The sequence below is a fragment of the Athalia rosae genome, chromosome 5, assembly GCF_917208135.1.
Source record: "Athalia rosae chromosome 5, iyAthRosa1.1, whole genome shotgun sequence".
Lineage (NCBI taxonomy): Eukaryota > Metazoa > Arthropoda > Insecta > Hymenoptera > Athaliidae > Athalia > Athalia rosae.
In genome coordinates this window covers 1,432,371-1,456,084 of record NC_064030.1, presented here as the reverse complement: position 1 = coordinate 1,456,084, position 23,714 = coordinate 1,432,371, and the positions used below count along the sequence as shown (strand labels likewise).

Genomic DNA, 23,714 nt, shown 5'->3' with positions numbered 1-23,714 from the left:
CTCCATCGTATGAAATCCTGATACCGCAGATCATTTGAATCTATTCTGCAGAGATCGTTAATCATAGGCCACGCGGCACGATTTTCTATCCACGCGCCGCTTATGCTGTTCGTTACTTTTATTTTGCATGGCCCAATAATTTATAGGTCAATATCGAGAACTCTCGTATCTTGTGGCGATTATAATTTATACAGTGTATAAGAATTACCTCCGCGAGTATTTTGTACAGCTATGACCCTTGACCACTGCGGATCCTTTTACCTTCTCATATAGTTACTCCAATGCGAATGACCAGTTATAAGAATCAGTATAGATTTACGTATTTTACGCGATTATATTTTTTCCTGAAACCTCATTTATCATTTACGTCGGAATTTTCATTTACTTTTGTATCATACGTCATACGCGAATATTCTAAATAATATAGGCATGGTAAGGGGTACTAAGGGTTGATGAGGTGACAAGGACCACCGACGAATCTCCGGCTCCATAACATCCTATCGGGATTTCCGTTCATATACGTATCTTTATATTCAAATAACTGAACAATACGATACATTGGTATATAGTAATATGAAAAATTGTTTATTAATTCTTGATAACATATCACTTTTTAATTTGATATAACGTTTGCACGGCGTAAACACCTCGTAATAGTAGTGGGAAACGATCGTGTTGAAGTTGCGGTAGACTTGTTGCTTATTAGTCAAGAAATAAAAGTTCTTGACTGTTCAGATTGAATGGTACAGGTCTGAATTAATTATTTTGAATATTTTTCTTTCGAGACTTCAGTCGCGTTTTAATTATTCTGTCAATGGAGCAGCTGCTCCGCCGTATCGCGGTTTAATGGGGTTGTGAGTGCGAAAGAATCCACAAAAGGAACCGAATCATGCGTGGTCGGCTGAATTCATCTGGTATGCCTCAATAAATGCATCCGAATTACACGCTTTACAAGAAAATCCATACTCCGTCAAGCCACCGATCGATTGATGAAAAATCAATTTATTTTCAACAAAAAGAATCGAGAAATAACTACGACACAGGCACGGTAGCTTAAATTTCAAATCGATATGTATAATTGTAGAGCCGTTCTCCCCTTACAACCTGTTATGAGTTCTCCTAGTGCGAGAAATGTTGAGCTTATCATTCTCGAATAATTTAATTCATGTTTCACTCTGACTTTGTCGTGATTATTTTTGGATCACTCGTCAAATCGTGGAGGGGATAAAATAAGTTCTAAAGTAGGTGTTCAATAATAAAAGGCATACTTTTAAATATATTTTATAAAATGTCCTATTTATACAGCATATAAAACAATACTCTGTTTATTTTATTTCATTTTTTTTTGTATTTTTTTTCTTCTTTCAATGTATGTATATTCACACTTTAGCACTATATGCTTTAGCACTAATCCACCGCCTATACTCCTGGCGTATGGTGTAACAGTTTTACATATCAGTATTCGGCATCCATTGGAACTTGTCGCTATGCAATTGGGCTTTCCTTGCTTTCTTGAATTTTCCCTCCATGTTTGTTACCTGTGATAGTCGTACTCTGATTAAATTGGTCCGCTTTCACAGCTGGCTCCCCGTCATCCCCTGCCATCAACTTCGAACCTAATTTTTGATTTATTTCCAGTTCCCTAACATCCGTACATAAGAGCTCATCTAAAACTCCATCCCCAGCAGGTTCGGCGATGTGCGGAACCTCGGTTACGGGCTGTCCGTCAACTGCTACTTGACCGTAAGTTTTTCCATCTTTCGCTGCGCTTTTCACCATTCTTGATTTTGGCGGTCCTTTTAGATGCATCATACGGTTGTTTATTGGGTCTGACCCGATTCCTGCGGGGTCAGTGTTCAAGTAGTTGTGAACTGCGGACGCGTGATTGAGAAACACTGTTTCGGGATTTCCCAGGAATTCTCCGGCCATTGAATCCCCGTTGAAGTTGGTGTTCTCTCGTTTATTTCCATTCCAAAATGACTCGTCGAATACCTCCGTGTCCAGCTGATCGGGAGGCGTACGGTTTATGCGAGATCTGACTATCGCTAGGTGACGATGAACGTAGTCTTGTTGTGGCGCCAGAGCTGCTACACGTTCCAAGCACTGAGCTGCGAGGCCCAATTTACCACGTTCTACCATGACTACGCAAAGGTTGTGTAAGCCTTGAATGTTTGCAGGGTCAAGTTGCAGAATCCTTCGATAGCACTGAAAAATAATCGTTAGAAAACATATCTTTTATGTTTTAGAAGCATGTAACAAGAGATAATTACATTTTCGGCTGCGTCGAGATCCTTTATGTTGTTGATGTAAATGTCACCGAGGAGTATCAAGCCCTTCACATGGTCTGGGTGGAACCTGACCAGCTGGTTCAGGAAAGGAGCTGCCTCTAAGGGGCGCTGTTCGTCCGCCAGCAATAGTGCCAAGTTAAAAAGAGCCGAGCGAAAATCTTCTTTTAAAGCCACTGCGTTACGAAACCATCGCTCAGCGTCCGCGCTATCTCTATCGTCCATGGCCAGCATGCCCAAATTGAAGTGTACACGCTCGTTGTTCGAATCCTGGGTCAGAGGGTTCGATGTGAAATCAATTAAGTCAAAGTTTAGAATACAAGTTTACCTTTCTCAGTAATTTTAGGAGGCGTTCTCTGGCAACTTTCCGTAATTCCGCACGCCCCAATTCCTGAAGTAGAATCGCAGAGTTCAACAGAGCCTGTTCATGTTCTGGGTCGAATTCCAAAGCTTTATCTAAGTAGGCCAAAGCTTGGGATGCTTTGCCTTGTTCCAGGAAGACAACGCCGAGCTGAAATTCAAGCAAATTTAAAAAATCAGGTTCTACCAGGTATGAAATTATCGACGATCGATTGAGTATCACTCACGTTGTAATAAATGTCGGGATTATTACTGTCGTAAAAGAGTGCCCTTTCGTAAACTTCTTGAGCTTCTTTGGTGCGGTTCAACTTTATCAAAACATCTCCTCGGTTTATATATGCTTGCGTGTAATCCGCTCGCATGCTGATCGCCTGTCTGTAAAGCAAATCTGCCTCCTCTAATCTCGTTGCATTTTTCGCGATCAGATTTGCCAGGTTGACGAAAACATTTAGATGATTCGGAGCTATTCTAGCTTGGTATGATTCCCCAGGTTTCGCTTTCGGCAGTAAGGACTTAGCTTTCAAGTACGCGTCTTCGGCTTCCTTAAACATTTTCAGGTGATTGTATGTCCTTCCAACGTTAATGTGAGCCCCGATATCGTCCCCCTGGACATTGACAGCCATGTTGAAGAAGTTTAAGGCTTCTTTGAATCGACCCTGACTCTCAAGGGCATGCCCAACGTTGTTAAACAGCTTGGCATTTCGGTTATTCACCTTGAGCCCAGACATGAATATCGAGTATTCGTCAAGCCAATCGTAATTTCGTACGTAGGTCTTGGCCGCGTGCGCGATTAGAAGTGTGGACAGTAGGAAAAGAGAGACTCTTTTATACCTGTAATCGGAAATCGGGATGGACGATTTGCACAAATCATTAATCACTTGATGTGACTCACCTTTTTCCTGAAAGAATACTCCAACCATAGCCTATGAGCATGCAGAAGCCCATGGATGGTGCATAGAGAACTCTTTCAGCAATCACGAACCCGACAGGAAAGAAAAGGTTTGATGCCGGTAAAAACGGAAGGATCATCATAGCTAGGCTCTGTGAATCCAATCAAGCATCACAATAAATTCTTACTTCACTTTTCGTGATGAATTCTCACACTGAGAAAACAATTACAGGAAGAAGTCTTAATATCTCACCATTATTAGAACAACCGAGGTCTGTCTACTGCGGGTCAGGATGGCGGTAGCTAAGAGTCCTGTCAGGGCTGTATGGCTGGCTATCGTTGCTAAATTTCTCGGATCTGTCAGAGTATCTATTAAAGGTATTGTCCCCATTGTCCAGTCACAGCACAGATCAATGGGCAAAAAGAGAAGCCTCAAATTCACAGAGGCTAAATAATTATAGGTAAATTGCCTAACAGGTGATGGTGCAACTGAAGCTGGATTGTCAAATCTGTAAACAGGTTTTCATTGAACTGGAATGAACGCAGTAGTCTTGTAAAATTAAAGAACAGTTTACTTTATTGTCAGGTAGTTCTCACCTTGTAAAAACTGGTAATTTAGAGCCCATGATTTGCAGCCTTAGGATCAGGAGGCAAAATGTAACGATAGTGAGGGCTGTCAGCCTTTTTGTGCCTTCACCGGACCATGATGGAGATATCTTTTTACCTCCAAGTGCAGATCTTATTGTGAGGATGATGTCCAAGGCTCTCACCTTCATATGAAAAATTTAAATGATTACAATGACATAGTAGGTTTGAAACAGCTACATTTATGAGATACATTTAGGAAAGTAGTAGATCCTGTATGTGGTTTGGGAATGTGATTACAACTTGTTGCTAGAGTAAGATGGATAATTCTAGCAATGATCAAAAGTGGACGAACATTGTGGAACAAGAGAGAGGTGAAATGCTCAAAAGTTTCACTTACCTTTTGAACAACAAAAATCTCATACAGGACACAAACTGCTGTAGCTGTTATGCCTTGTTCCTTACATAACATTGCAGTAAGTACAAATAACATTGACAGTATCAGCGACCTCCACCCTGAAGAGTATAATATTTTCCAGAAACAGAATAGATTTGTGCAATACACACAGACATTTATAGAACTTTCATTAGCTTTCAACTGGCTAGACTTACTTGTTGATTTTTTGCTTTTACAACTTTTTGTGTAAGTTAAGAAAGCAGCCAAATAGAACAGGGAGGACAGAGTTTCTGCTCTGCCAACAACTCCAGTCACCTGCAGAACATATCAATCATCATTCAACATTGTGATCATGTTGAGAAATCACCTGTAATAATATTCTACATCCAGCATGTGCTTTACTCACTGCTTCTGTGTGTATTGGATGTACAGCAAATAGAAGCGCAGATACAAAGCTCGCCAGGTCCGGCAAAAACATTAAGCACATTCTGAAATGAAATAGAATCCATGGAAGGAAATAGCTGATGGGAATCACTATCACTACTTTTCTGAGAGCTACAGACCTGAAATACAAAAGGCATACTCCAACATGCAGTAAAACGTTGAGTAGATGATATCCCATGGGATCCAGTTGGTGTATTAAATAATTCCATCGAAAAGTCAGGACACATAGGGGTCTGTAAGACTTGTGGGACTGCTCCTAAAAAACATACATCAGATTTGGAAGAAAATCAAGTTTGGTAGGTGAACTTCTGCAAACAAACTTCCCACCAGTTATGGAGTATTCAGGAAATTATTAACATGAGCAATCAATAAGTGGGGTATGCACATAATGCTGATGATACAAAGCTGTAACAGAAGGATTTAAAGTGGAAAATAGTTTGACTAGAAAGGCAGAAAGAGAGGAGGGAATTAAATGGAGCGCATGTGGCGAATGTGGCAAGCACATAGGGCATGATGGAATGAAAAGGAGTCTGGATCAATACGCAGGGTCGTACATAACGAGGGTTCGTTTGGGGAGGAGGGGGGTATCGTTCCCTTGCTCTGCACTGAATGACGAAACAGCTTTACTGCGAACGGATACGTCAATTCCGGCGTACCTTGTGCATCGGAGTGCCCCAGAAATCGTTGTAGAAAACATTTTTGAGGGGCGTATGGGGCCGAAGATCACGGTTGTCCTTTATCGCCGATATATCGTCAAATACGAAACCGCAACTCAAGCTGTTTAGGTAAACGGTGAACGCGGCTATGGCGACCATTGCCGCGAGAACCCCGCGCGCAGGCACTCCCATCACGTACACATTTATTTGAGGTGTATGTAACTTTAGATCTTATTGAACAACCGAGGAGATAATTCCCTGTTGCTGGCTAGTACGTTGTTGACTTATTTTAACCGCTTGTCGGAGCACAATGTCTTCGCTTAGAATCGAAACGTTGCCGTCGAATTTCATGTCTACTCCGAGTTCGAAGAGACAAGGCAGCTTTGTTCGGAACCTTTACAGCTGTGCATAATTCCATCAAAACCCTATTTCATTAGAAACTAACACCGTTGTCCACTCGGCGCACCGCATTTCTATCCAACGACTCATCCCTTGCATATTGTTCACACAGAATATTGAATTATTTAGGAAAACCAAGGGGTTACACCTTCGACCGACTCTCGGTCTTTACACTAGCTGTCAACCAGTAGTGGACGTAGCAGACAAATCGGCTTTCTCGAGCCGTGCTTCTGCGCCTTGATTCTCCTCGGATTTATGTTTTCTTCTTTCCTCTGCCGCTCTTTTTTAGCAACAATTACCGGCTGTCGATCATCCATCATTTACCAATTACCATTACCAATATATGGTATTACATAAAATATCAATGTTCCTGTATTACTGGTTGAGTATATTGCCAGTATTTGAGCTAATGCAATGTAGATGATCAATTTACGAATAATCCAAAACAGGATTTTGATAACTTGTACGAAATTAATCATCTATCTTTCAAAGTCCTTGTATTCAAATATACACGAGATTAATTTTTGTATATCTTTTTTCCGAATACCTTTTACTCAATATCAAAAATTCATGAAATCGAAACCCCTATTATATCGGGATATAGGCAACCAGCAACACACAATGCGTTCCAAATTGTTGCACCAGACACTATGAAAACAAGATCAATGCATATGCTTTAATTCATGCAGTGTAAGATTTTTTGTAAAAAAAAAGCACAAATCGCATATACTCAGAACTCTACCTATTTTTTATTTCAGTAAAATATACAAGGATAATATGTGGAAACTGGTCACTCGGTACGCCTGACTTGCAGCAACTTAACTTGCATAAATTGCGGCTAATCAGGCGTACCGAGTGGCAAGTTTCCACGTATAATTATCTTTGCATATGAATGAACAACGTAACGTTAAATGTTAGAATTATAATTTATTGACCAACGAATCGGTGGTCTAACAGATGGAATGTTATCGAATATCATCGAAGGCTGCAGCATCTGTGCTCCAGATGATCCCTATTCGATGAAGAGTGGATAGGAAATTATTGAGTTCCAATTCTTTGAGCCGCGAATAGCACGATGTACTAATGGCATAAAATGCGATGTTCGATGAGAGCATATGACGTCAGATAACTCCGATAACTTGTATTCGGAATGAAGTGGGGCGAGCTGCACGAGAGGATGACGACGGTTTGAGGTGTGCTGGCCTCCGCCTTCGAGGTTCTGGGTAGTCCAACCGCTGTCGATAGAATGGGAAAGTTGTCGTTGTTGATTGCGGGCCTCCGCCTGATGGTGAGTGTCTGCTAATTAGAATACGTAAAATCAAGATAAAATATATTCGGCCTGTACAAGGCAATCACGTTATTTTACATGTGGTGACAAAGTGCAAGAACTTGAAATCGTTGAAATGTTAAAACAACTCGAGCTTGTGTGTCTCTTGGTCCTCATCGTCTCCGAATTTAAAACAGGTAAGTTCTGAAGAATTGCATTCTCTAAGCGTTGCATGGACGTATGAATCCATCGAGCAGGTACCGATTCACTTTAGTTAAGTTGCCGATTACGTGACGCACTATCATCCCGATGACAGAGCAGGGAGAAAGCCGATTGGCTACCTCACCTGTCTGATCACAGACACGGACTGGCTTTTAGCCTTCCAACGACAGAGTAAACGCCTCGAATATTCATATTAACTTAAGTCTTGAGTTATGCACCGTTATTGGCTTAGTGTATTACTCATTCTTATTCTCCTACCGTTTTGTCCTTGCATACTTGGTGTTATTTTAGGCGCGAATCACAGCTTTGCAAAGCAGTTCTCTTCTTTAGAGCGCTTTTAAAAAAAAAATGTTATTACATGCAACGGGGTTGAAAGACAAACATTATGCCTGTTCACTTTGCATTCTCAATATTACGAGTATGGGATTGAAACTTTCTCATAAGCCAAGTTGGCATAAATACTTCGCTTCTCCGGCTTTGAAATGTTATCGCATTTTGTGGTTTGAGGATCATGTCCATACCTCATTAGCTGTGAGAACCATAACGTGATCGGTGTGCGATTCTTGCATATGCACATGTCGAACGGGATTCTGTGGTGAAGTCTACTGAGATGATTGCTAAAGCTGCAAAAGTAGACGTCGTAGGCCGCGTTATTTATAAAGCGAGTTTGACACGACTTTTGCCACTAACGTATTACATCTGATGTGAACAATCTTCCCGTCAATTAACTCATGTGAAAAATCTATATGGTAATAATTGGCGAATGTCGCAGTGCGGCGTTTGACGTACTTTAATTATGCCTTAATCATATCAGTTATCGCTGCACGATACCAATTTCTTTAGTATACCACCAGCCATTGAGATAAAACGCCGTAATGGAAATCAAATTGAATTTATGAGGAAGTTTCTTAAAACGCGCCGCAAATTCTCGTTTGCCCTGTATTTTCCTAATTTCAACCAAATGATACAGCAGAGTGTGGTTTCCTGTTTGAATAAGATAAAAATGTTTATCGACGGCTCACGAACGCTCTACTGATAATCAGACAGCTGCATGCGGTTTCGTACAATTGGTTTTTCGGGGTTCTCGATTCCTCTATTTTGACAAAAGTCTCCATGTTTCGATATATCATCATACTTGATTGAAAATTTGTAATGCGTCATTCCACGAAGTGTTCACAAACAAAATTTCCTCCTTCTCGAATGAGAATATAATATTCATTATTAAGCGTACGTTGTAGCACAGAATCGGCCATATCTGACTGACAACAGATACCGGATGTTCTCACCTGCTTTTGATTTTCCTCACATATAGCATTCAACCCTGTACGGCCGGTGAATTGTTTAGCATTACGCTAGTCCATGATATTGTCAAAAAACAGCTATCTTTATTCAGATACACGCCATGCACGATTGTTTACTGCACAATCGAGATATGGACGAACTATAGCGGATGAAGGCTACAAGCACTCGTCGGACATTTCTCTCTAGCTCGTTGTCAGCTTATTTTCGTCGAGAGGGCGGAAATACCGCGGCGTTATCTTTTACTGTGTTTTTGGCTTTCCAATTTTGTTGCCAATATTTCTGTCGATCTTCGGTCACTCTTGATATTATTGTGCATATTCAGATGCAGATATATTGGACGATTATACGAACGGCTATTCTCTTTGAGAAATTCCTGGAGCAGGTGGCCAGGTATCCAAACGATGATGGGGTATTCTAAATCATATCAAATACAACGACCTAAGACATTTTGAAAGGATTACACGGTTTTCGTTTTCTCGTAACGATATATATCTCGCAGGTACTTATATGATCAGCGTTCGCAGCTTCTAGTTGCAGCAGTATTATGAATGTTTCGTACAATGGCTATACGTTTTTACTACAGCCTACATATGTTAAAAACTCGTATTGATACTGTAAATATTATCACGGAGGATAAAAGAGTGAGAAGGAGGAAAAAGCATTATACCCCACAGCGGATGAAAAAGGGGGAAAAACTGATAAGAAATGCGTAACTTCCGCACGATCGCTTTAGCATGTGGTTGAATTTTGTCGGAGGACGACGCGCGTGAACACACATCCGTATACGACTTAGAAATTTCCCACAGACTCTGTGGTCTCCGAGCATCACTGGCCGCGCCCTTAATTCAAACTTATGCGAGAATGTCTGATTAAAGATGTGAAACTAATTTATTCCGTATATGAATAGTCAACGAACTCGTAAAGTCGGTTCCAATTTTGATTCTCTGTTTTTCCCCTTGGTTCTCGAAAACTGGCGAGAAGTGCATTCCAATATTGTTGGAATTCATATTTTCTCATACGATTCATACTTATGACCCCAATGGTTTTGTACAGGAGTTTCGGCTCGGCGAAAACCAAAAATAATTCCATCAGAGGATCTAGTTATCCAGGAAGGGGATACTTTGCGGATAGAATGCAGTGGCCTAGGCAAGATCCGATTCGTGACACAGAGCATGTCTGGAAATGCAAGTATCTGCAACGATTTATCGTCTCATTGATAGTAATAACATCTCACCAATTATATCATGTGAAGCATGAATTCCGAATTTACAGGTAGATCGATCAACAGCTAACGTCACATATGACGAATCCTCCAATACATATAAGTTCGTTATTTCTCAAGCAGCCGCCGTAGACACAGGGTGGTATGCTTGTGCGGAAGAGGGTGTGGAGGTAATAAATAATGATCAAAACATCCAACATTCGAGCGAAGAGATCAGTTGGGTTTACGTAACCGTGAACTGTAAGCGATTTTTGTACATTTATAAAATTGAGTTCACTTCGTTCTCAGAACCTGTACCGTAAGATTTTCATGAAATTCGTTAATTTTTGTAAATCGCTTTCAGCCACACAACTTTTTTCGGTATTGTCGATATTTGAAATATTACAAGTATCGTCAGGCAGTACCGTGGTAATACCCTGTCTGCCAACATCTCCAGATCGAATACCGGTCCTCTCTGAAACTTCAGGCGCGGTAATTGTGTATATTATCTATCGGGTCTTCGGACTTTCCATTGTGTTTGGTTGAGTAAAATGAGTGAGTGTAATACGACCATTTGAATTGCCCCAGCTGCCTGCCGCGATCAGTTTTACGCCAAGGATCGGATTCATTTTAGAAAACGTAGATAACGGTCAACAGGGAGCATACCTGGCGTGCCAAATCTACGCTAATCCGGAAAATGCAGATCTAGAGATCGCCCCTATAGAGGAGTCTTCATATATTTTGGAAGTTTTTGGTAAACAGACGACGTACAGCTGTACAAAAATGTAGCATCTGTGGTATGTGAGATAATGCAGGGCGTAATAACCGATAATATTTTAATACAGCGTCTGTTCCACCCGAATCGCCAAAAATCAACACCGAGCTTGTCTACCATGTTGTCCGCGGACAGGATGTGACCCTAGAGTGCAATGTCACCGACCCAAAAATGACGCACTTAACGTTGGAATGGGATACTGCTAGAATACCTGTAAGCATGAGTATGATCGTCACGTTGAACGATTGATGCCGGAAATAAATTCCTGAATAGATGGATGTTGAATATGTTATTTGAAATTTCATTCCAGAAGGACAGATTAAGTCGTGGAAACACGATTCAAATTAAGAATGAACCAACCTGGATGGTTCGGGATATTATTCATAACGTTGAGGACAGCGATCAGGGTGTATATAATTGCAATGCTTACGGTGCAGGGTCAAACATAAGTAGTCACTCATCGATAAACCTCACAGTTTCAGGTGAGCATTAGATTGTATCTTTTAGTATAATTTTATTTTTTATCATTGATATCAGGCATATGAAAAACAAATCAGCCTTTCTAAGTGCGAAGAGTAAAGTCAGATGACTCGTTCTGGCTGTTTAGAAGCAGATTCAGGAATTTAGGCCTGATAACGTTGCGTTTATTTTCTAGATCCTGAAGACTACTATATCAATTGCACCTTGGACGGTAACGCGGAGATAAAACTCAAGGAAAAAGCAACAGTCGTATGGAAAATAGGCATTGATTCGTATCCAGCATCCAATATAACGTGGTAAGTTTTTTTTGTTCAATTTATGCCGTTGGAGTTTCGATTATTACTCTACTGTATCTGCGATCGAATGTTGTATTTCAATTGGCTTAATCTGTTACCGCAGGTTCGATAACCGTGGGATAGCAATTCCAGAAGTTGAGATAGGCACCGACGATTCCCGAAAGTACTCGCACTCCGTTAGTTTGAGGGATCATTGGTTCAGAATATCTAATTTAAAACTTGCGGACAGCGGTGAGTATGTGATACGCGTTGACACTGGACATCAATCGGAAGACATCCGCCTGAGACTGACAGTAGTTTGTAAGTTATTCCTCCTAATAGTAACTTTCTCTGACATCTGAATTCGGAATTCCTAATATTTGATCATATTTTATAGCGGAGCCGGTCGCTGACATTATCAATTCATCGTCATTCTATTTTCCGGGAAAACCTACCTTATTCACTTGTATGACTATGGGGTCACCGTTACCAAATGTAACATGGAGTTACTCGGAATATCCGAATTTTCCATCGAAGGAAGTTCATTCGCTCAAATCTTTATCAGCAAGTACCATGATTGAAGTCACCATAAACTTACACATGAATTCTGACGATCTCGTGATAATTGGAAATTTTTCTGTCTTTAGAATTACGAAAATAGACCGCAGGCCAGGAACAAATTCACCTTGGAGTCACATTTGAACGTAACGTTGAACGCGAGTGGATTTCTGACGTGTAGAACTTGTAATGAGCTCAACTGCCATGAAGCAACGGAACAAATTTTTCTTTCTGGCAAGTCACGGTTACCATATTAAATCATAATTTAACTCCATTGTTTCTAATGTAATCTATTTCTCAATGACAGATGTGGGTCACCCTTTTCATATAATCTCTCCAGACGAGGTAATCGTGGGTGATAATATTACTGTGATATGTGGTTCTTCCGTTTATAATTACTCGGAGAAAATTCAATGGACAAAAGAAGACTCGACAGATCTTAGTAAGATTCTGGATACGTTCGACGTCCTATCCGGATTCATAGTATTCAGCACTATTTTAATAATCGATTTATTCTTTCTAGAAGACATCCCAGGAAAACTGTCCGTCCGCTGGGACAGAACGAACTTTACCCACCTGTCTATTCTTGAAATATACAACATAACGAAATCTGATCGAGATATGTACGTATGTGAAGCTGGAGATAAAGAGGGTAACTTGGAATTCCGAAACTATGATCTGATTGATATCATTGGTATGTGGCAATAATTTTCATCCTGCATTCATCGAAATTCAAGTGCTCATTCTATTCAGAAATTCATTTCGATTATCTGGCATGTTACAGATCAACAAGCCCCCCATATCACGACCAACATGAATGAATCAAAGATTGTTATACATTTGCCACGTGATAGCGGCCAGCCGATGACTCTCAGGTGCGACGCCACAGGAAAGCCAAAGCCAACACTGGCCTGGTACAAGGTAAGTCTATGGCAAGCGATCACGCATTGAATTATCCGTTCTGAACATCGGTAGCATCATTATTCATGACTTTTGTTATCAGGATGATGTACAACTAGCCAGCGACACGCGGTTCAAGATATTGGAGAATAATTCCGGGCTTCATATCAGAGTTTTTGTCGACGGTGACACCGGGAGATATTCGTGTAAAGCTAGAAATCGTATTGGCGAGGCAGAACGCTATAACGATATTGTAATCGAAGGTAAGTCAAAAGAATCAATTTTTAGTTATTTCCTAAGAGTCTCGGGTTTGCAAGTGATTTGAACAATTACCTCCACAGGTGGAAAGGCGGGGGCACAAATAACGATCTGGGTCAGTTTAATTGGCGTTCTCATCGTGATTATCATAGTCGTGATTACTTACATGGCTATCAGGGTGCACCGGGAGAGGGTATGCATCAGAGTTTGAATTTCGAATGCTGCTAGATATGAAACGGTTCATTGAACAGATTCCGTATTTTAGGTCATGAGAAAAGAGCTGCTAGAAGCAGGGCTGGCACATTTCGAAGAAGGAGCATTGGAGTGTTTGAATCCAGATTTGACTGTCGACGATCAAGCAGAGTTACTTCCGTACGATAAAAAGTGGGAATTTCCAAGAGAACGGTTGAAGCTTGGTAGGTAATTCTAAGTGCCGCTGTCGTAATTTCGTCTCATGCCTTATTTCTTATTACTAGGCAAGCAACTGGGGAGCGGTGCATTTGGAGTGGTGATGAAAGCAGAGGCACGTGGAATTTGCGAAGAAGGGGAAGTTACAACTGTTGCAGTGAAAATGGTTCGCCGTTCGGCTGAGCCAGCTTATATGAGAGCTCTCTCCAGCGAATTGAAAATTATGATTCATCTTGGCAAACATTTGAACGTTGTCAATCTTCTCGGAGCTTGTACCAAGACGATTCTTACTAAACGTGAGTTCTTTTTTGAGAATTCAAAATTTTTTATGCATCTGCCACCTTTTGAAAAATATAATCTGGAATTGATGAATGATTTTTTGTCGACATTTGACAACAGGAGAGCTTTACGTGATTGTGGAATACTGCCGTTTCGGAAGCTTGCACACCTATTTACAGCGCCATAGAAGTAGTTTCATCGATCAAATCGATCCTGCCACTCAGAAGATTAATCCAGATTTCGGAATGGAACCTATCGTCAGAAGTGAGAGCATTGGCAGTCAGAATAGGTAAGTTCGATTCTACAAGATTCTAAAAAACTTTTCTCGCTAATTTTTTTCCTGCTCGGTACGATTGTATCATCCTATTGCCCACTATCTGCACTTTTTTAACGGTTCTAATTTGATATTGTTATCTTTGGTGAATGGTGCATGGACGGTTGTGACTAACAATGGTGAAATTCTCCTCCGAATACACAGGTTAACGTATGCAGCATTGTCATTTTCTCGCAGTATGAGCATAAAATCATCCGACAGTAACAGCGCCAGTGAACAAATTGACTACCGTCAAGGAGAATTTGGAGATGTCAGCATGAGCCCCGATGGGGGTGTGCTCAGTAATAATTCGATTCAACCCGGGTGGCGATCGAACTACCGCGGTGACTACAAGGAGAAAAATTTAAAACCAATTTGTACTCAAGACCTGCTTTGCTGGGCTTGGCAAGTTGCACGCGGCATGGAATACCTCAGTTCTAGAAATGTGTGTAAAGAATTTCGATTGAAAGTAGCTTCATCATTTACGAACACCCTGCGATTATTCTTACGTTTAATTCTCTAGGTTTTACACGGTGATCTGGCAGCGCGAAATATCCTCCTTGCCGACGATAACATCGTTAAGATTTGTGACTTTGGATTAGCCAGAAATATGTACAAAGATAATAATTACAAAAAACGAGGGGAAGGACCATTACCGATAAAATGGATGGCCATCGAATCCATCAGAGACAGAATATTCTCAACCCAATCGGATGTTTGGTCATTCGGAATAGTCTTATGGGAGTTTTTTACGTTGGCTCGTACTCCTTACCCTGGAATGGAAGCTGAAGTACAGTGCGACAGATTAATCGGCGGGTACCGCATGGAAAAACCGGATTACGCGACTGATGAAATGTGAGTTAATTGTCATACACGTATACGTATTTGGTTTTTTTTTTCAATTACAGAGAAGTCGTACCAACAATATTCTTACACGCGAATTTCAGATATGAATTTATGTTACGTTGCTGGAAGGCAAAGCCAAGTTTGCGCCCTACTTTTTCCGAGCTTGTTGATACAATTGGAAATTTATTGAATCAAAACGTTAAAGAGGTGAGTTGATCGTCGCCTTGATATTTCTCAGGCAATCGTTCAGTGAATTCAGATCGGCCACTGCCTCGATTATGTTTCAGCATTACTTTGAACTGAACAACCCATATTTGGAAATGAACACCGAAGACACGGAAAACAGGAAAACCGATTACTTGACCATGATGTCCGCTCCTACTCACGACTACCACGACTCTCCTAATCCAGCAGAAGCGACACGCGTAGATTCGGCCTACCTTACAATGAGTCCACTCAACAAAACCAACGAGCCAGGAATATTCAGTCCTCGACCAGATTTGAACGAATCTCACTTCAATTTCCCTTCTCCAAAAAGTAATACTCCTATCCAATCCGACTCGGAAGATTGCATCGAGTCTGCACCAATGCTCACAACCGAAGATGATCCTTATTTGAGGCCGATTAATGTACAGCAACGACGAGCTGAATTTTCGCGGCAAGGTAAAGACCAGCCAACCGTAGAACGGGATTCGGGATATTGTAATCTCCCGAACAGTCCTCAGTTTTCTAACATGAAAGTCCATTCTTTGGAAAATGTGGAAAACTCGGATCGAAATCTTAAGTCAAAGTTACAAAAAACCGACACCAAAGATTTGACTCCGCATATAATTAGCGGAAGTGACAATTACGTTAATATGCCACAACAAAAGAATGATCTACTTAAGGAAAAGGTGCAAGATAGCTTCAGCAACCCGAGTTACGTTATGATGTCCAAGCTACAAGAAAACGGACAATTTGTGTAACGCAATATCTAAGTTCTTCCAAGAATGGAAAGTGCCATAAATTTGCAGGGGCATACTTGATTCAACATAAGCGAATCCAATGCTGGCTGTAATGTACCATTAGTCGTAAGCTAAGATATTGAATTCTCATTATTTTAATAACACTATTCATTATTTTTCACCATGTCTTCCGATTGTTTTCATTATTTTTTGTTGGGTATAAGCTGTGGGTAAGCTATGGGCGAAGTTTTATGCAAGAGCGCAGGTACGTACGTACTTACGTACTTGTTATACCAACTATGTACAAAAATGAGAACGGAGGCTACATAAGTTTTTTATACACTGAACATTGATCATCTTTTGTAAATCGCCGTGAAAATGCGTCTAGCAATTAAGGAAATTCTCGTGCCTTATGTATTTCAAAGTATAGTTACTCAATGCTGGAATGAATATATTAGATTTCAGCATATAGATGATATAAGTTTTATATTTAAGCGAATAAATATAAACCTGGATTATACCTTAGTGCATTTCACATTTGAGCGCATTAATATGTACTGAAAGTTTAAGTAAGTATCAGAAAAAATCAATATATCACGTTGTCCGGAGTCAAAATATTTAACATGTGAATTATATGATTGCCTTTAGGGGTAGCCTAGATCATTAGTTAACGGTTTTGAATTCTCGAGTTCAAAATAAAGTCGGATATTATGAGAGTTAGCATCAGAATTATCATGTACTAAGGCATTTTCTACGGCATCTTATTATTTTTTATGGTTATTTCAGAAAAGTATTCTCAAAGAAGCCACGTTGAGCTGACCGTGATTAAAAGAATCCTTTCTGAGATGTAGCCAAATTTTTCTCAAACGTTTAGCTCTGAGATTTATTCATTATCATTACGCTGAGCGACCGATAGATATACCCCGGAATTTTTTAATGTAATCGTTGTCCAAACACACCCTATGTACATAAGTAAATATATACATATATAAGTATAAATTGTAAACTATCATAACATAAATAACCCACTATTCTAAATTTTGCGACTCCCCTTCTGTGACCGTTCTACTACGGTAGTCGTAGTAATACTGCTAATCCTTCTGCTATGGTATTCGTAGTAGAAGGGGTAATCGTAGTACTACGTGTAGTAGAAGGGGTATTCGTAGTAAGTGCTGATTGGCTGCTGCAGTACATTCATCAATGCATGTTATGCACAGATGGGTGGTGTTGTCCGATTATTAAGAATACGACTTCTGTGCGAAAGTGGTCAATTTTCAAACGCTCATAACTTTTCAAAAAATGCAGTTAGGAAAATGATTTTTGAACCAAATTAAAGCTTGAACCTTTAACTTTCGGTACCGTCAATATATAATATTTTTTGTCTCATTTTCTTCTTCGACGTAACGCTTTGAAACGATTGATGCGCGAATCGACTTTGTGGGAAAGCCTGTTTTATCCATTCACAACATAATCAACGTGTAATGTTATAATTGACACATGGAATTAACTAGTCAACCAATATTAAAATCAAATATATTTACGTACGCCTCTTTTTCGGACTCTCAGAAAATTCACAAATGGTCCCAGAGTTGACATTCTTCAGTCAACGTGATACATCGTATGCCTAACACGATTTTGACAGCACCTTGCGCAAGTGGCTAGAAAGTTGAGGTTAGTGTTGCCATGACCAGGAGGTTAGGTTCTTTCATTAAAGGTCGTATGATGTGCTCAATGTACCTTTTCGCAAAAATCAACTTCTGGTTTTCTTAGAGCTGCTACAATGAGTGAAGAAGAAACTGTTTCAATACCTGACATATCAGGATCGAAGAATACTCACAAATGTACATACTTTGGATGCAATGCGGTATTTTCACGTCCTTCTAGACTTGTCAGACATGTTAGGCAGCACACTGGAGAGGTTCGATGTTATTAACTCTGCCATTTTTTTTATCATCAGATCCTTTACTATCAGTCTTTTACCAGTCCTATACAAACTACTGTCTTTGTGAAGATAAATTATATATTGTTCGTTGTACTTTGTCAGCGACCCTATAAGTGCAGCCACGATGGCTGTGATAAAGCATACACCAACACTTCACACCTAAAACGTCACAGTCAGACTCACAATTTGACAAAACAGTCATTCAAGTAAGCATTAATTGATCAGTATCTAATGATTTTCTAGAAGGATAAAGGACTGATATTTATTCTCTTGTTCCTCAGGTGCACCAAGTGCTCTTTGACTATTAGTAATCTGCATAATTTGAAACGTCATTATGAACGGGTTCATGCAGAAAATCAATCTTTATCCTGCGAAAGTTGTGGGGTAAAATTCACCAAGGAACAAAAGTATAAGGAGCACAAGGCTATGCATGATGGCATTGCATTGTATAAATGCAAAAAATGTGCCAAACAATTTACACTAGCTGGTACATTGAGGAAACATGAAAGATCACATGACAAGAAAAAAAAGTATTCTTGTACAGCTCCTTTTTGCTCAGAGATATTTGACAAGTGGTCCCTTCTTTGCAAGCACAAACAAACCATGCACTCAATTGGTAAGAATATAATGTATAGGTTTTTATACATAACTGTATATTTACTATTGTGAAAATTTTCGAATTTGTCTTTCAGAGTATAAGTGCAAAGATTGTGAGAAGTCGTTTTTGACAAAAACTCATTTGAAGGTTCACTCAATTGTGCACAGTGACAACAGGGATGTGCTACCATGTCCATTTGACAAGTGTGCACGGTTTTACTTTTTCAAGCGTAATCTTGACCACCACGTCCGCACAATACATTTGGGAATAAAATATCGTTGTGATATTTGTAACCTTGAAGTATCGACTAAGCAGAAAATTATTGGGCATATAACTAAAATCCATTTGTCAACAAATAAAAAGACTGTTAACAGATCAAAGAAAAGAAGAAGAAGAGATGCTGGAATAACTAGGAAAAGTATGCTGGCAAAGTTAAGTGGTATAGATCTGCCCTGGGATATTGAAAAAGAACTGCTGAATAGAATACCCAAAGTTCCAGAGGGACTAAAAGAGACAAACGACTTAGTCCAGACTTCTGTGATTGGTACTGAAAATAGCCAAGGAATTGGCAAAACAGATCAGCTTTTATTGAATGATTGTACGGAAATCATATGTGAATTCTCAGAAGGTCGAGGTGAAAGACAAGTAGCAAATGAATTATGTAATACAGTTGATAAAGAATTACAACTTCTCAATAGCACTGTAGTTACTAAAATCTCTGTTCGGTAACTTGTTTTTCATTTTTTGAAGAAAATCAATAGTTCAAAAATAAATTATTGTTCGTTTTCTGAATTTTTAATGTTTTTTATCTAATACATTACCTTATTTATGATCCTCTGATTTCTCGAATTCCCTCGTTTCCAGCTTCTGTAGCATAGTGAGGTCACAGATCTTTGATTGGTCTATGGAATTTAAGGGGGGCCTAAAAACTCATCTCAAAAATTTCATTCGGCGCGCTTTAATTGCACAACTAGCGCCTGTGTACAGCTAACAATTCCTCGCGAGTTTTAATGAAAGAGATTATAGTTGATTGAAGATTCGTAATAGTGCAAAGGTAAGATAATTAATATAACCTCAAAGATCCACGGCCACTAATTGAGTTGTTTGTGAATGGATGCAATAAAATTGGGCTTAACAATATCATCCGGTCTTGTATCAGTTCACTTTAAGTTGACCATGATTTCATTCAGATTGTTGCAACAGAATATTAATAAACTGCAAGTGTATTTCAGCAGGAATAAAATTCATTGTTCTAGTATGGCTGCTGTCAACATAAAATCTCTGAAAGAAAGCCAAATTGGCGAATTTTTGAATTCATTTGACACCGTCCTGACGGATTGTGATGGTAAGCATGAGTTCAAATAGAAGAGTCATTCAGATTGCATACCCATTGAAATGTAGTTCTATTTATTGATATAGTATGCTTAATACTGGGGATTAATCATCAGTGCCAATTATTAAGTGCATGCACTCCTTAAGTATATTTTTATCGACAATTGACATTATAATCAATCTTCCTTAACAGGTGTTTTATGGATGGAAACGACACCATTGGAAAACTCACCTGAAGTAATGAACAAATTTCGTGATATTGGGAACCAAGTTTTCTATGTAACTAACAACAGCAAGAAGACTAGGAAAGAATTAGTAGAGAAATGCAAAGAACTGAATTTTCAGGCAACAGAGGGTGATATATTATGTACATCTTATTTAGCTGCTTGTTATCTTAAAGACTTGGGATTTGACAAAAAAGTCTACATTGTTGGATCTACAGGTATTCTAATCTAAATCTAAATAAGTAACAACAGAATATATATTGATGGTTCAAATTTATTCTCATGTGATCCATTGGGTATATACATAGGTGTATCCAAGGAGCTAGAGCAAGTAGGCATAAAACATTATGGAGTTGGGCCAGACATCGTTCAGAAAGATGTGCCCTATATGTCATTCCAGAGAGATCCAGAAGTTGGAGCCGTCATTGTCGGATTTGATGAGCACTTTAGTTATCCAAAAATACTAAAAGCAGCATCTTATTTGGCTGATAAAACTGTACTCTTCATAGGAACTAATAGAGATGAAAAATTTCCACTGGATAGCAATATTATTGTACCAGGTGTGTTCCAAAGTTCACTCTAGAATTGCAAATTATTACCTTGGAGAATAAATATCATTGCAAAATAGATATTTAATGAGAAACTAAGTCTGATGATTTATCTGATTTGTCTATTTAGGCACAGGGAGTTTGGTAAGATGTATTGAGACATGTGCAGAGAGGGAAGCTGTGATAGTGGGAAAGCCTGATACATATATTGTAGATGCTCTCAAAAAACGCTACGCTATAGACCCTAAACGCACTTTAATGATTGGGGATCGATGTAACACGGATATTTTACTAGGAACACGTTGTGGTTTCAAGACATTGTTAGTATTATCAGGAGTAACATCACTAACAGATATTGAAACCTGGAAAAATTCTGACTCTCAAGAGGATTTAGACCTTGTCCCAGATTATTACATAGATAAATTGGGTGACCTATTACCTTATTTAAAGAACTTCGAACGAAGTTCAAGTGCCTAGAGTGCGTACAACAATTAAATAATTATTATAGATGCAATTGTATTTATATTCAAGTCATTGAAATATAAGCAGTGTGATGTAATAAAGAATCGAGTCTCACCGCATCCTATCTATTTTCTTCTGAGTTTGTACACAAATGAATCATATACTCAACATATAAGAGCAATAAAAATTAATAAAGTTCTTCAATTTAGATTTGAAACTCCAGTAACAAGCTCGAAATTTTATAGAGATTTGAAATCTTAATTTCCGATTTCTGTAATGTAGTAACTGCTGAATGAAAACATTTTTTTTACGCTGATATCTGGTAGTGGGTAATTTGAATGGTCAGATACTCAACAAAAGTCGTTCTATAGTTTATTTTCTGTCAAGACACTAGTAGAAATTCACATGACCTAGTTTTAACTCATGTGACTTCAGTGTGAAAGATAAGATCAGCCGTAACTAAAGCTTTAAAAATAGATCAATTATAACAGTTCATCAGATGCTATACTATATTTTCATCAGACACAAATTATGTAACTGAAGCCACGTGGCTTTTCGAGTCTTCTTGCCAATTTATTTGGTCTCTAATAGTCTGTTATTCAATGTAGATAAAAGAATAGTTACTGTGCATAGGCTCACGTACAATGGCTGCAAGAAATGTTCTAACACTGTGTAAAGAAGAGCTGGTCAATTTTATCAACTCATTCGATGTTGTATTATCGGATTGTGATGGTATGTGATGATTGTGTAATATGTGTACTGTAACCACGTAGCACAGATTTTCCAATTCAAATATTTCACAATTGATTCTAACTATGGAATACTCATATATTCAGGAGTTCTCTGGTTAGAAAAAGAGGCAATTTCAGGCTCTCCGGAGGTTGTAAAGAGGCTCAAGGAAATTGGCAAGAAATTCTTTTATGTAACAAACAATAATACCAAGACCCGGGCACAGTTTGTGGAAAAATGTCAGGATTTGAAATACGAGGCGAAGCTGGTATATGAAACATAAATTTATTTATCTAATTATCATAACAATTAAGTGGATCATATATGTATTGATATTTACCTAAAACCCTTTGCAGGACGAAGTCATGTGCACATCATACTTGGCAGCAACTTACCTAAAAGAAAAGAATTTCAGTCAGAAGGTATACATTGTCGGTACCAGTGGTATAGCCGAAGAACTAGAGGCTGTCGGCATCGACTACATTGGACTAGGGGTACTTGTTATGATGGCTTTGTCACATAGAATAAAATAACTGAAGAGATGGAGTTCTATATTCTAATCTATTCATACGACAGCTTTTGGTAAAACTAAATTAAATTTCTGTAGCCAGATCCAGTGATTACTGACTCTGCGGAAATGGTCAGAGATTTCAAACCAGATCCCACTGTTGGGGCAGTCGTTGTTGGGTTTGACGAGCAGATTAGCTATGCCAAAATATTTAAGGCAGCTACCTATGTCCAGGATCCAAATGTACACTTTATTGGAACTAATTGCGACAACCAGAGGCCCTCCCCAAACTCTAATATATCTCCAGGTACAATTTTTTCCTGATTTGCTTCTGTACCCAAAATAACAACCAAGAAGCCAACTAATTTTCTCAAACCACAGTAGTTTCATGAAACTCCTATTACAGGATCTGGTTGTATGCTGAGGGTAATAGAGGCAGCATCAAACAGAAAAGCTGTCTTGCTAGGAAAGCCTGAACCATACATAAGTCAGATACTAATATCAAAGTATGGCTTGGATCCTGTAAGAACTTTAATGATAGGTGATAAGTACGTAAGAATTCTTTGTACTAGTGTTAATCGAATTTTAATTTCATTCAATACATGGCTTCGTTTTGAAATTGATAATGTAAAATATGTATTTTTCAGAGGTGACACGGACATCTTATTAGGAAAACGCTGTGGTTTCAAAACTTTATTAGTTCTTTCAGGTGTTACTACTCTAAAAGATGTTGAACGATGGAAAAACTCTGATAGTTCAGAGGAGCGTGATTTAGTCCCTGATTACTACATTAACCAGCTATCGGATTTGTTACCTATGCTATCGACATTCTAAAAAAATTTACCTTTGTGCTTAATTATCAGTTTCACATAATGATGGAATCGAATTTTTATTCGTGGTTGATTCTTCTGCAGGCAATCATTGATATGAGAGTTGAATTATGATTACTCATATCGTGATCTTTTAATTGGCGATAACACGATTATTTTGATGTATAGATCAATCGAGCTTGCGAATTCGGATTCCCTGAGCCCAAAATACATAAAAATATCCTATGAAATCAAATACAAAAAAAAATAGTTTTGATTTTTGACCCCAATAAAAAAAAAAATAGCAAGGTAAGAGTTTTGCGTTTTTCGAGCCAGAAATGAAGTATTTTTCAGATTGATTATACAAGGAATTTTCCTACCTATCTTGACCTCAGAGACACGAATTCTTTGGAAAAATTAAACTTGAACCAAATCCTAATGAGATATCTTTATTATTTCGCTTTCCAAAGCAATAAATTGGCGATAACTGGATCAATTCGATAGATAGATCAATCCGCC

The 23,714-nt window shown here is 38.9% G+C and overlaps 6 protein-coding genes across 18 annotated transcripts; 4 read left to right on the top strand and 2 right to left on the bottom strand.

Moving 5' to 3' along the window:
- Positions 1–1,248: 1,248 nt before the first annotated feature.
- On the bottom strand, positions 1,249–6,224 carry LOC105691311 (protein O-mannosyl-transferase Tmtc3-like). Its single transcript, XM_012409711.3, has 12 exons — positions 5,617–6,224; positions 5,080–5,216; positions 4,923–5,004; positions 4,732–4,831; positions 4,520–4,635; positions 4,132–4,304; positions 3,788–4,043; positions 3,538–3,686; positions 2,873–3,476; positions 2,614–2,796; positions 2,271–2,555; positions 1,249–2,205 (listed from the first exon to the last, which is right to left on the bottom strand). Exons 1-12 carry the CDS (start codon positions 5,806–5,808, stop codon positions 1,486–1,488), a joined length of 2,997 nt encoding a protein of 998 aa, XP_012265134.2. The 5' UTR covers positions 5,809–6,224; the 3' UTR covers positions 1,249–1,485.
- A 698-nt stretch (positions 6,225–6,922) lies between these two features.
- LOC125501154 lies at positions 6,923–17,722 on the bottom strand. Of its 4 annotated transcripts, none has more exons than XM_048656294.1 (2): positions 17,589–17,722; positions 6,923–7,314 (listed from the first exon to the last, which is right to left on the bottom strand). In XM_048656294.1, the coding sequence occupies exons 1-2, from the start codon at positions 17,637–17,639 to the stop codon at positions 7,096–7,098; spliced, it is 270 nt and encodes an 89-aa protein (XP_048512251.1). In that variant the 5' UTR covers positions 17,640–17,722; the 3' UTR covers positions 6,923–7,095. The 4 variants fall into 4 exon arrangements, with proteins under 4 accessions (XP_048512251.1, XP_048512252.1, XP_048512249.1 ...); XM_048656295.1 differs by having other exon boundaries at positions 6,923–7,311; XM_048656292.1 differs by lacking the exon at positions 17,589–17,722 and adding an exon at positions 7,763–7,953.
- On the top strand, positions 7,187–16,563 carry LOC105691289 (vascular endothelial growth factor receptor 1-like). 4 transcript variants are annotated; one of them, XM_020855392.2, is made up of 24 exons: positions 7,201–7,303; positions 7,396–7,479; positions 9,860–9,990; positions 10,079–10,268; positions 10,372–10,499; positions 10,596–10,761; positions 10,853–10,995; positions 11,093–11,264; positions 11,438–11,558; positions 11,662–11,858; positions 11,935–12,101; positions 12,185–12,329; positions 12,403–12,537; positions 12,619–12,789; positions 12,880–13,016; positions 13,099–13,258; positions 13,337–13,446; positions 13,519–13,669; positions 13,730–13,957; positions 14,061–14,229; positions 14,419–14,698; positions 14,777–15,108; positions 15,201–15,306; positions 15,387–16,563. In XM_020855392.2, exons 2-24 carry the CDS (start codon positions 7,419–7,421, stop codon positions 16,062–16,064), a joined length of 4,278 nt encoding a protein of 1,425 aa, XP_020711051.2. In that variant the 5' UTR covers positions 7,201–7,303; positions 7,396–7,418; the 3' UTR covers positions 16,065–16,563. The 4 variants fall into 4 exon arrangements, with proteins under 4 accessions (XP_012265085.2, XP_020711050.2, XP_048512244.1 ...); XM_012409662.3 differs by having other exon boundaries at positions 7,187–7,479; positions 14,452–14,698; XM_020855391.2 differs by having other exon boundaries at positions 7,187–7,479.
- LOC105691295 (zinc finger protein 43) lies at positions 17,173–19,375 on the top strand. 4 transcript variants are annotated; one of them, XM_048656289.1, is made up of 6 exons: positions 17,173–17,521; positions 17,610–17,714; positions 17,814–17,907; positions 18,001–18,191; positions 18,267–18,601; positions 18,678–19,375. In XM_048656289.1, the coding sequence occupies exons 3-6, from the start codon at positions 17,824–17,826 to the stop codon at positions 19,310–19,312; spliced, it is 1,245 nt and encodes a 414-aa protein (XP_048512246.1). In that variant the 5' UTR covers positions 17,173–17,521; positions 17,610–17,714; positions 17,814–17,823; the 3' UTR covers positions 19,313–19,375. The 4 variants fall into 4 exon arrangements, with proteins under 4 accessions (XP_048512246.1, XP_012265102.2, XP_048512247.1 ...); XM_012409679.2 differs by having other exon boundaries at positions 17,814–17,961; positions 18,088–18,191; XM_048656290.1 differs by lacking the exons at positions 17,173–17,521; positions 17,610–17,714 and having other exon boundaries at positions 17,721–17,907.
- Positions 19,376–19,459: 84 nt separating this feature from the next.
- LOC105691296 (glycerol-3-phosphate phosphatase-like) lies at positions 19,460–21,268 on the top strand. 4 transcript variants are annotated; one of them, XM_012409681.3, is made up of 5 exons: positions 19,460–19,637; positions 19,840–19,928; positions 20,109–20,357; positions 20,448–20,699; positions 20,818–21,268. In XM_012409681.3, exons 2-5 carry the CDS (start codon positions 19,841–19,843, stop codon positions 21,162–21,164), a joined length of 936 nt encoding a protein of 311 aa, XP_012265104.2. In that variant the 5' UTR covers positions 19,460–19,637; position 19,840; the 3' UTR covers positions 21,165–21,268. The 4 variants fall into 4 exon arrangements, with proteins under 4 accessions (XP_012265104.2, XP_012265107.2, XP_012265106.2 ...); XM_012409684.3 differs by having other exon boundaries at positions 19,819–19,928; XM_012409683.3 differs by having other exon boundaries at positions 19,816–19,928.
- A 148-nt stretch (positions 21,269–21,416) lies between these two features.
- On the top strand, positions 21,417–23,634 carry LOC105691297 (glycerol-3-phosphate phosphatase-like). The gene is made up of 6 exons (XM_012409685.3): positions 21,417–21,881; positions 21,986–22,146; positions 22,235–22,372; positions 22,486–22,693; positions 22,793–22,934; positions 23,034–23,634. The coding sequence occupies exons 1-6, from the start codon at positions 21,794–21,796 to the stop codon at positions 23,218–23,220; spliced, it is 924 nt and encodes a 307-aa protein (XP_012265108.2). The 5' UTR covers positions 21,417–21,793; the 3' UTR covers positions 23,221–23,634.
- Positions 23,635–23,714: the final 80 nt, after the last annotated feature.

Coding starts and splice junctions, on each gene's coding strand:
- LOC105691295 (XM_048656289.1), top strand. CDS start 17,824: ATGAGTGAAGAAGAAACTGTTTCAATACCTGACATATCAGGATCGAAG. Junction 18,192..18,266: donor TTGACAAAACAGTCATTCAA/GTAAGCATTAAT, acceptor CTTGTTCCTCAG/GTGCACCAAGTGCTCTTTGA. Junction 18,602..18,677: donor ACAAACCATGCACTCAATTG/GTAAGAATATAA, acceptor TTTGTCTTTCAG/AGTATAAGTGCAAAGATTGT.
- LOC105691311 (XM_012409711.3), bottom strand. CDS start 5,808: ATGGGAGTGCCTGCGCGCGGGGTTCTCGCGGCAATGGTCGCCATAGCC. Junction 5,005..5,079: donor GTATGCCTTTTGTATTTCAG/GTCTGTAGCTCT, acceptor ATTTCATTTCAG/AATGTGCTTAATGTTTTTGC. Junction 3,477..3,537: donor AGTATTCTTTCAGGAAAAAG/GTGAGTCACATC, acceptor TTCCGATTACAG/GTATAAAAGAGTCTCTCTTT.
- LOC105691296 (XM_012409680.3), top strand. CDS start 19,694: ATGGATGCAATAAAATTGGGCTTAACAATATCATCCGGTCTTGTATCA. Junction 19,929..20,108: donor CGTCCTGACGGATTGTGATG/GTAAGCATGAGT, acceptor CTTCCTTAACAG/GTGTTTTATGGATGGAAACG. Junction 20,358..20,447: donor CTACATTGTTGGATCTACAG/GTATTCTAATCT, acceptor GTATATACATAG/GTGTATCCAAGGAGCTAGAG.
- LOC105691297 (XM_012409685.3), top strand. CDS start 21,794: ATGGCTGCAAGAAATGTTCTAACACTGTGTAAAGAAGAGCTGGTCAAT. Junction 22,373..22,485: donor TCGACTACATTGGACTAGGG/GTACTTGTTATG, acceptor AAATTTCTGTAG/CCAGATCCAGTGATTACTGA. Junction 22,694..22,792: donor AAACTCTAATATATCTCCAG/GTACAATTTTTT, acceptor CTCCTATTACAG/GATCTGGTTGTATGCTGAGG.
- LOC105691289 (XM_020855391.2), top strand. CDS start 7,419: ATGTTAAAACAACTCGAGCTTGTGTGTCTCTTGGTCCTCATCGTCTCC. Junction 14,699..14,776: donor AATACCTCAGTTCTAGAAAT/GTGTGTAAAGAA, acceptor TTAATTCTCTAG/GTTTTACACGGTGATCTGGC. Junction 15,109..15,200: donor GATTACGCGACTGATGAAAT/GTGAGTTAATTG, acceptor CGCGAATTTCAG/ATATGAATTTATGTTACGTT.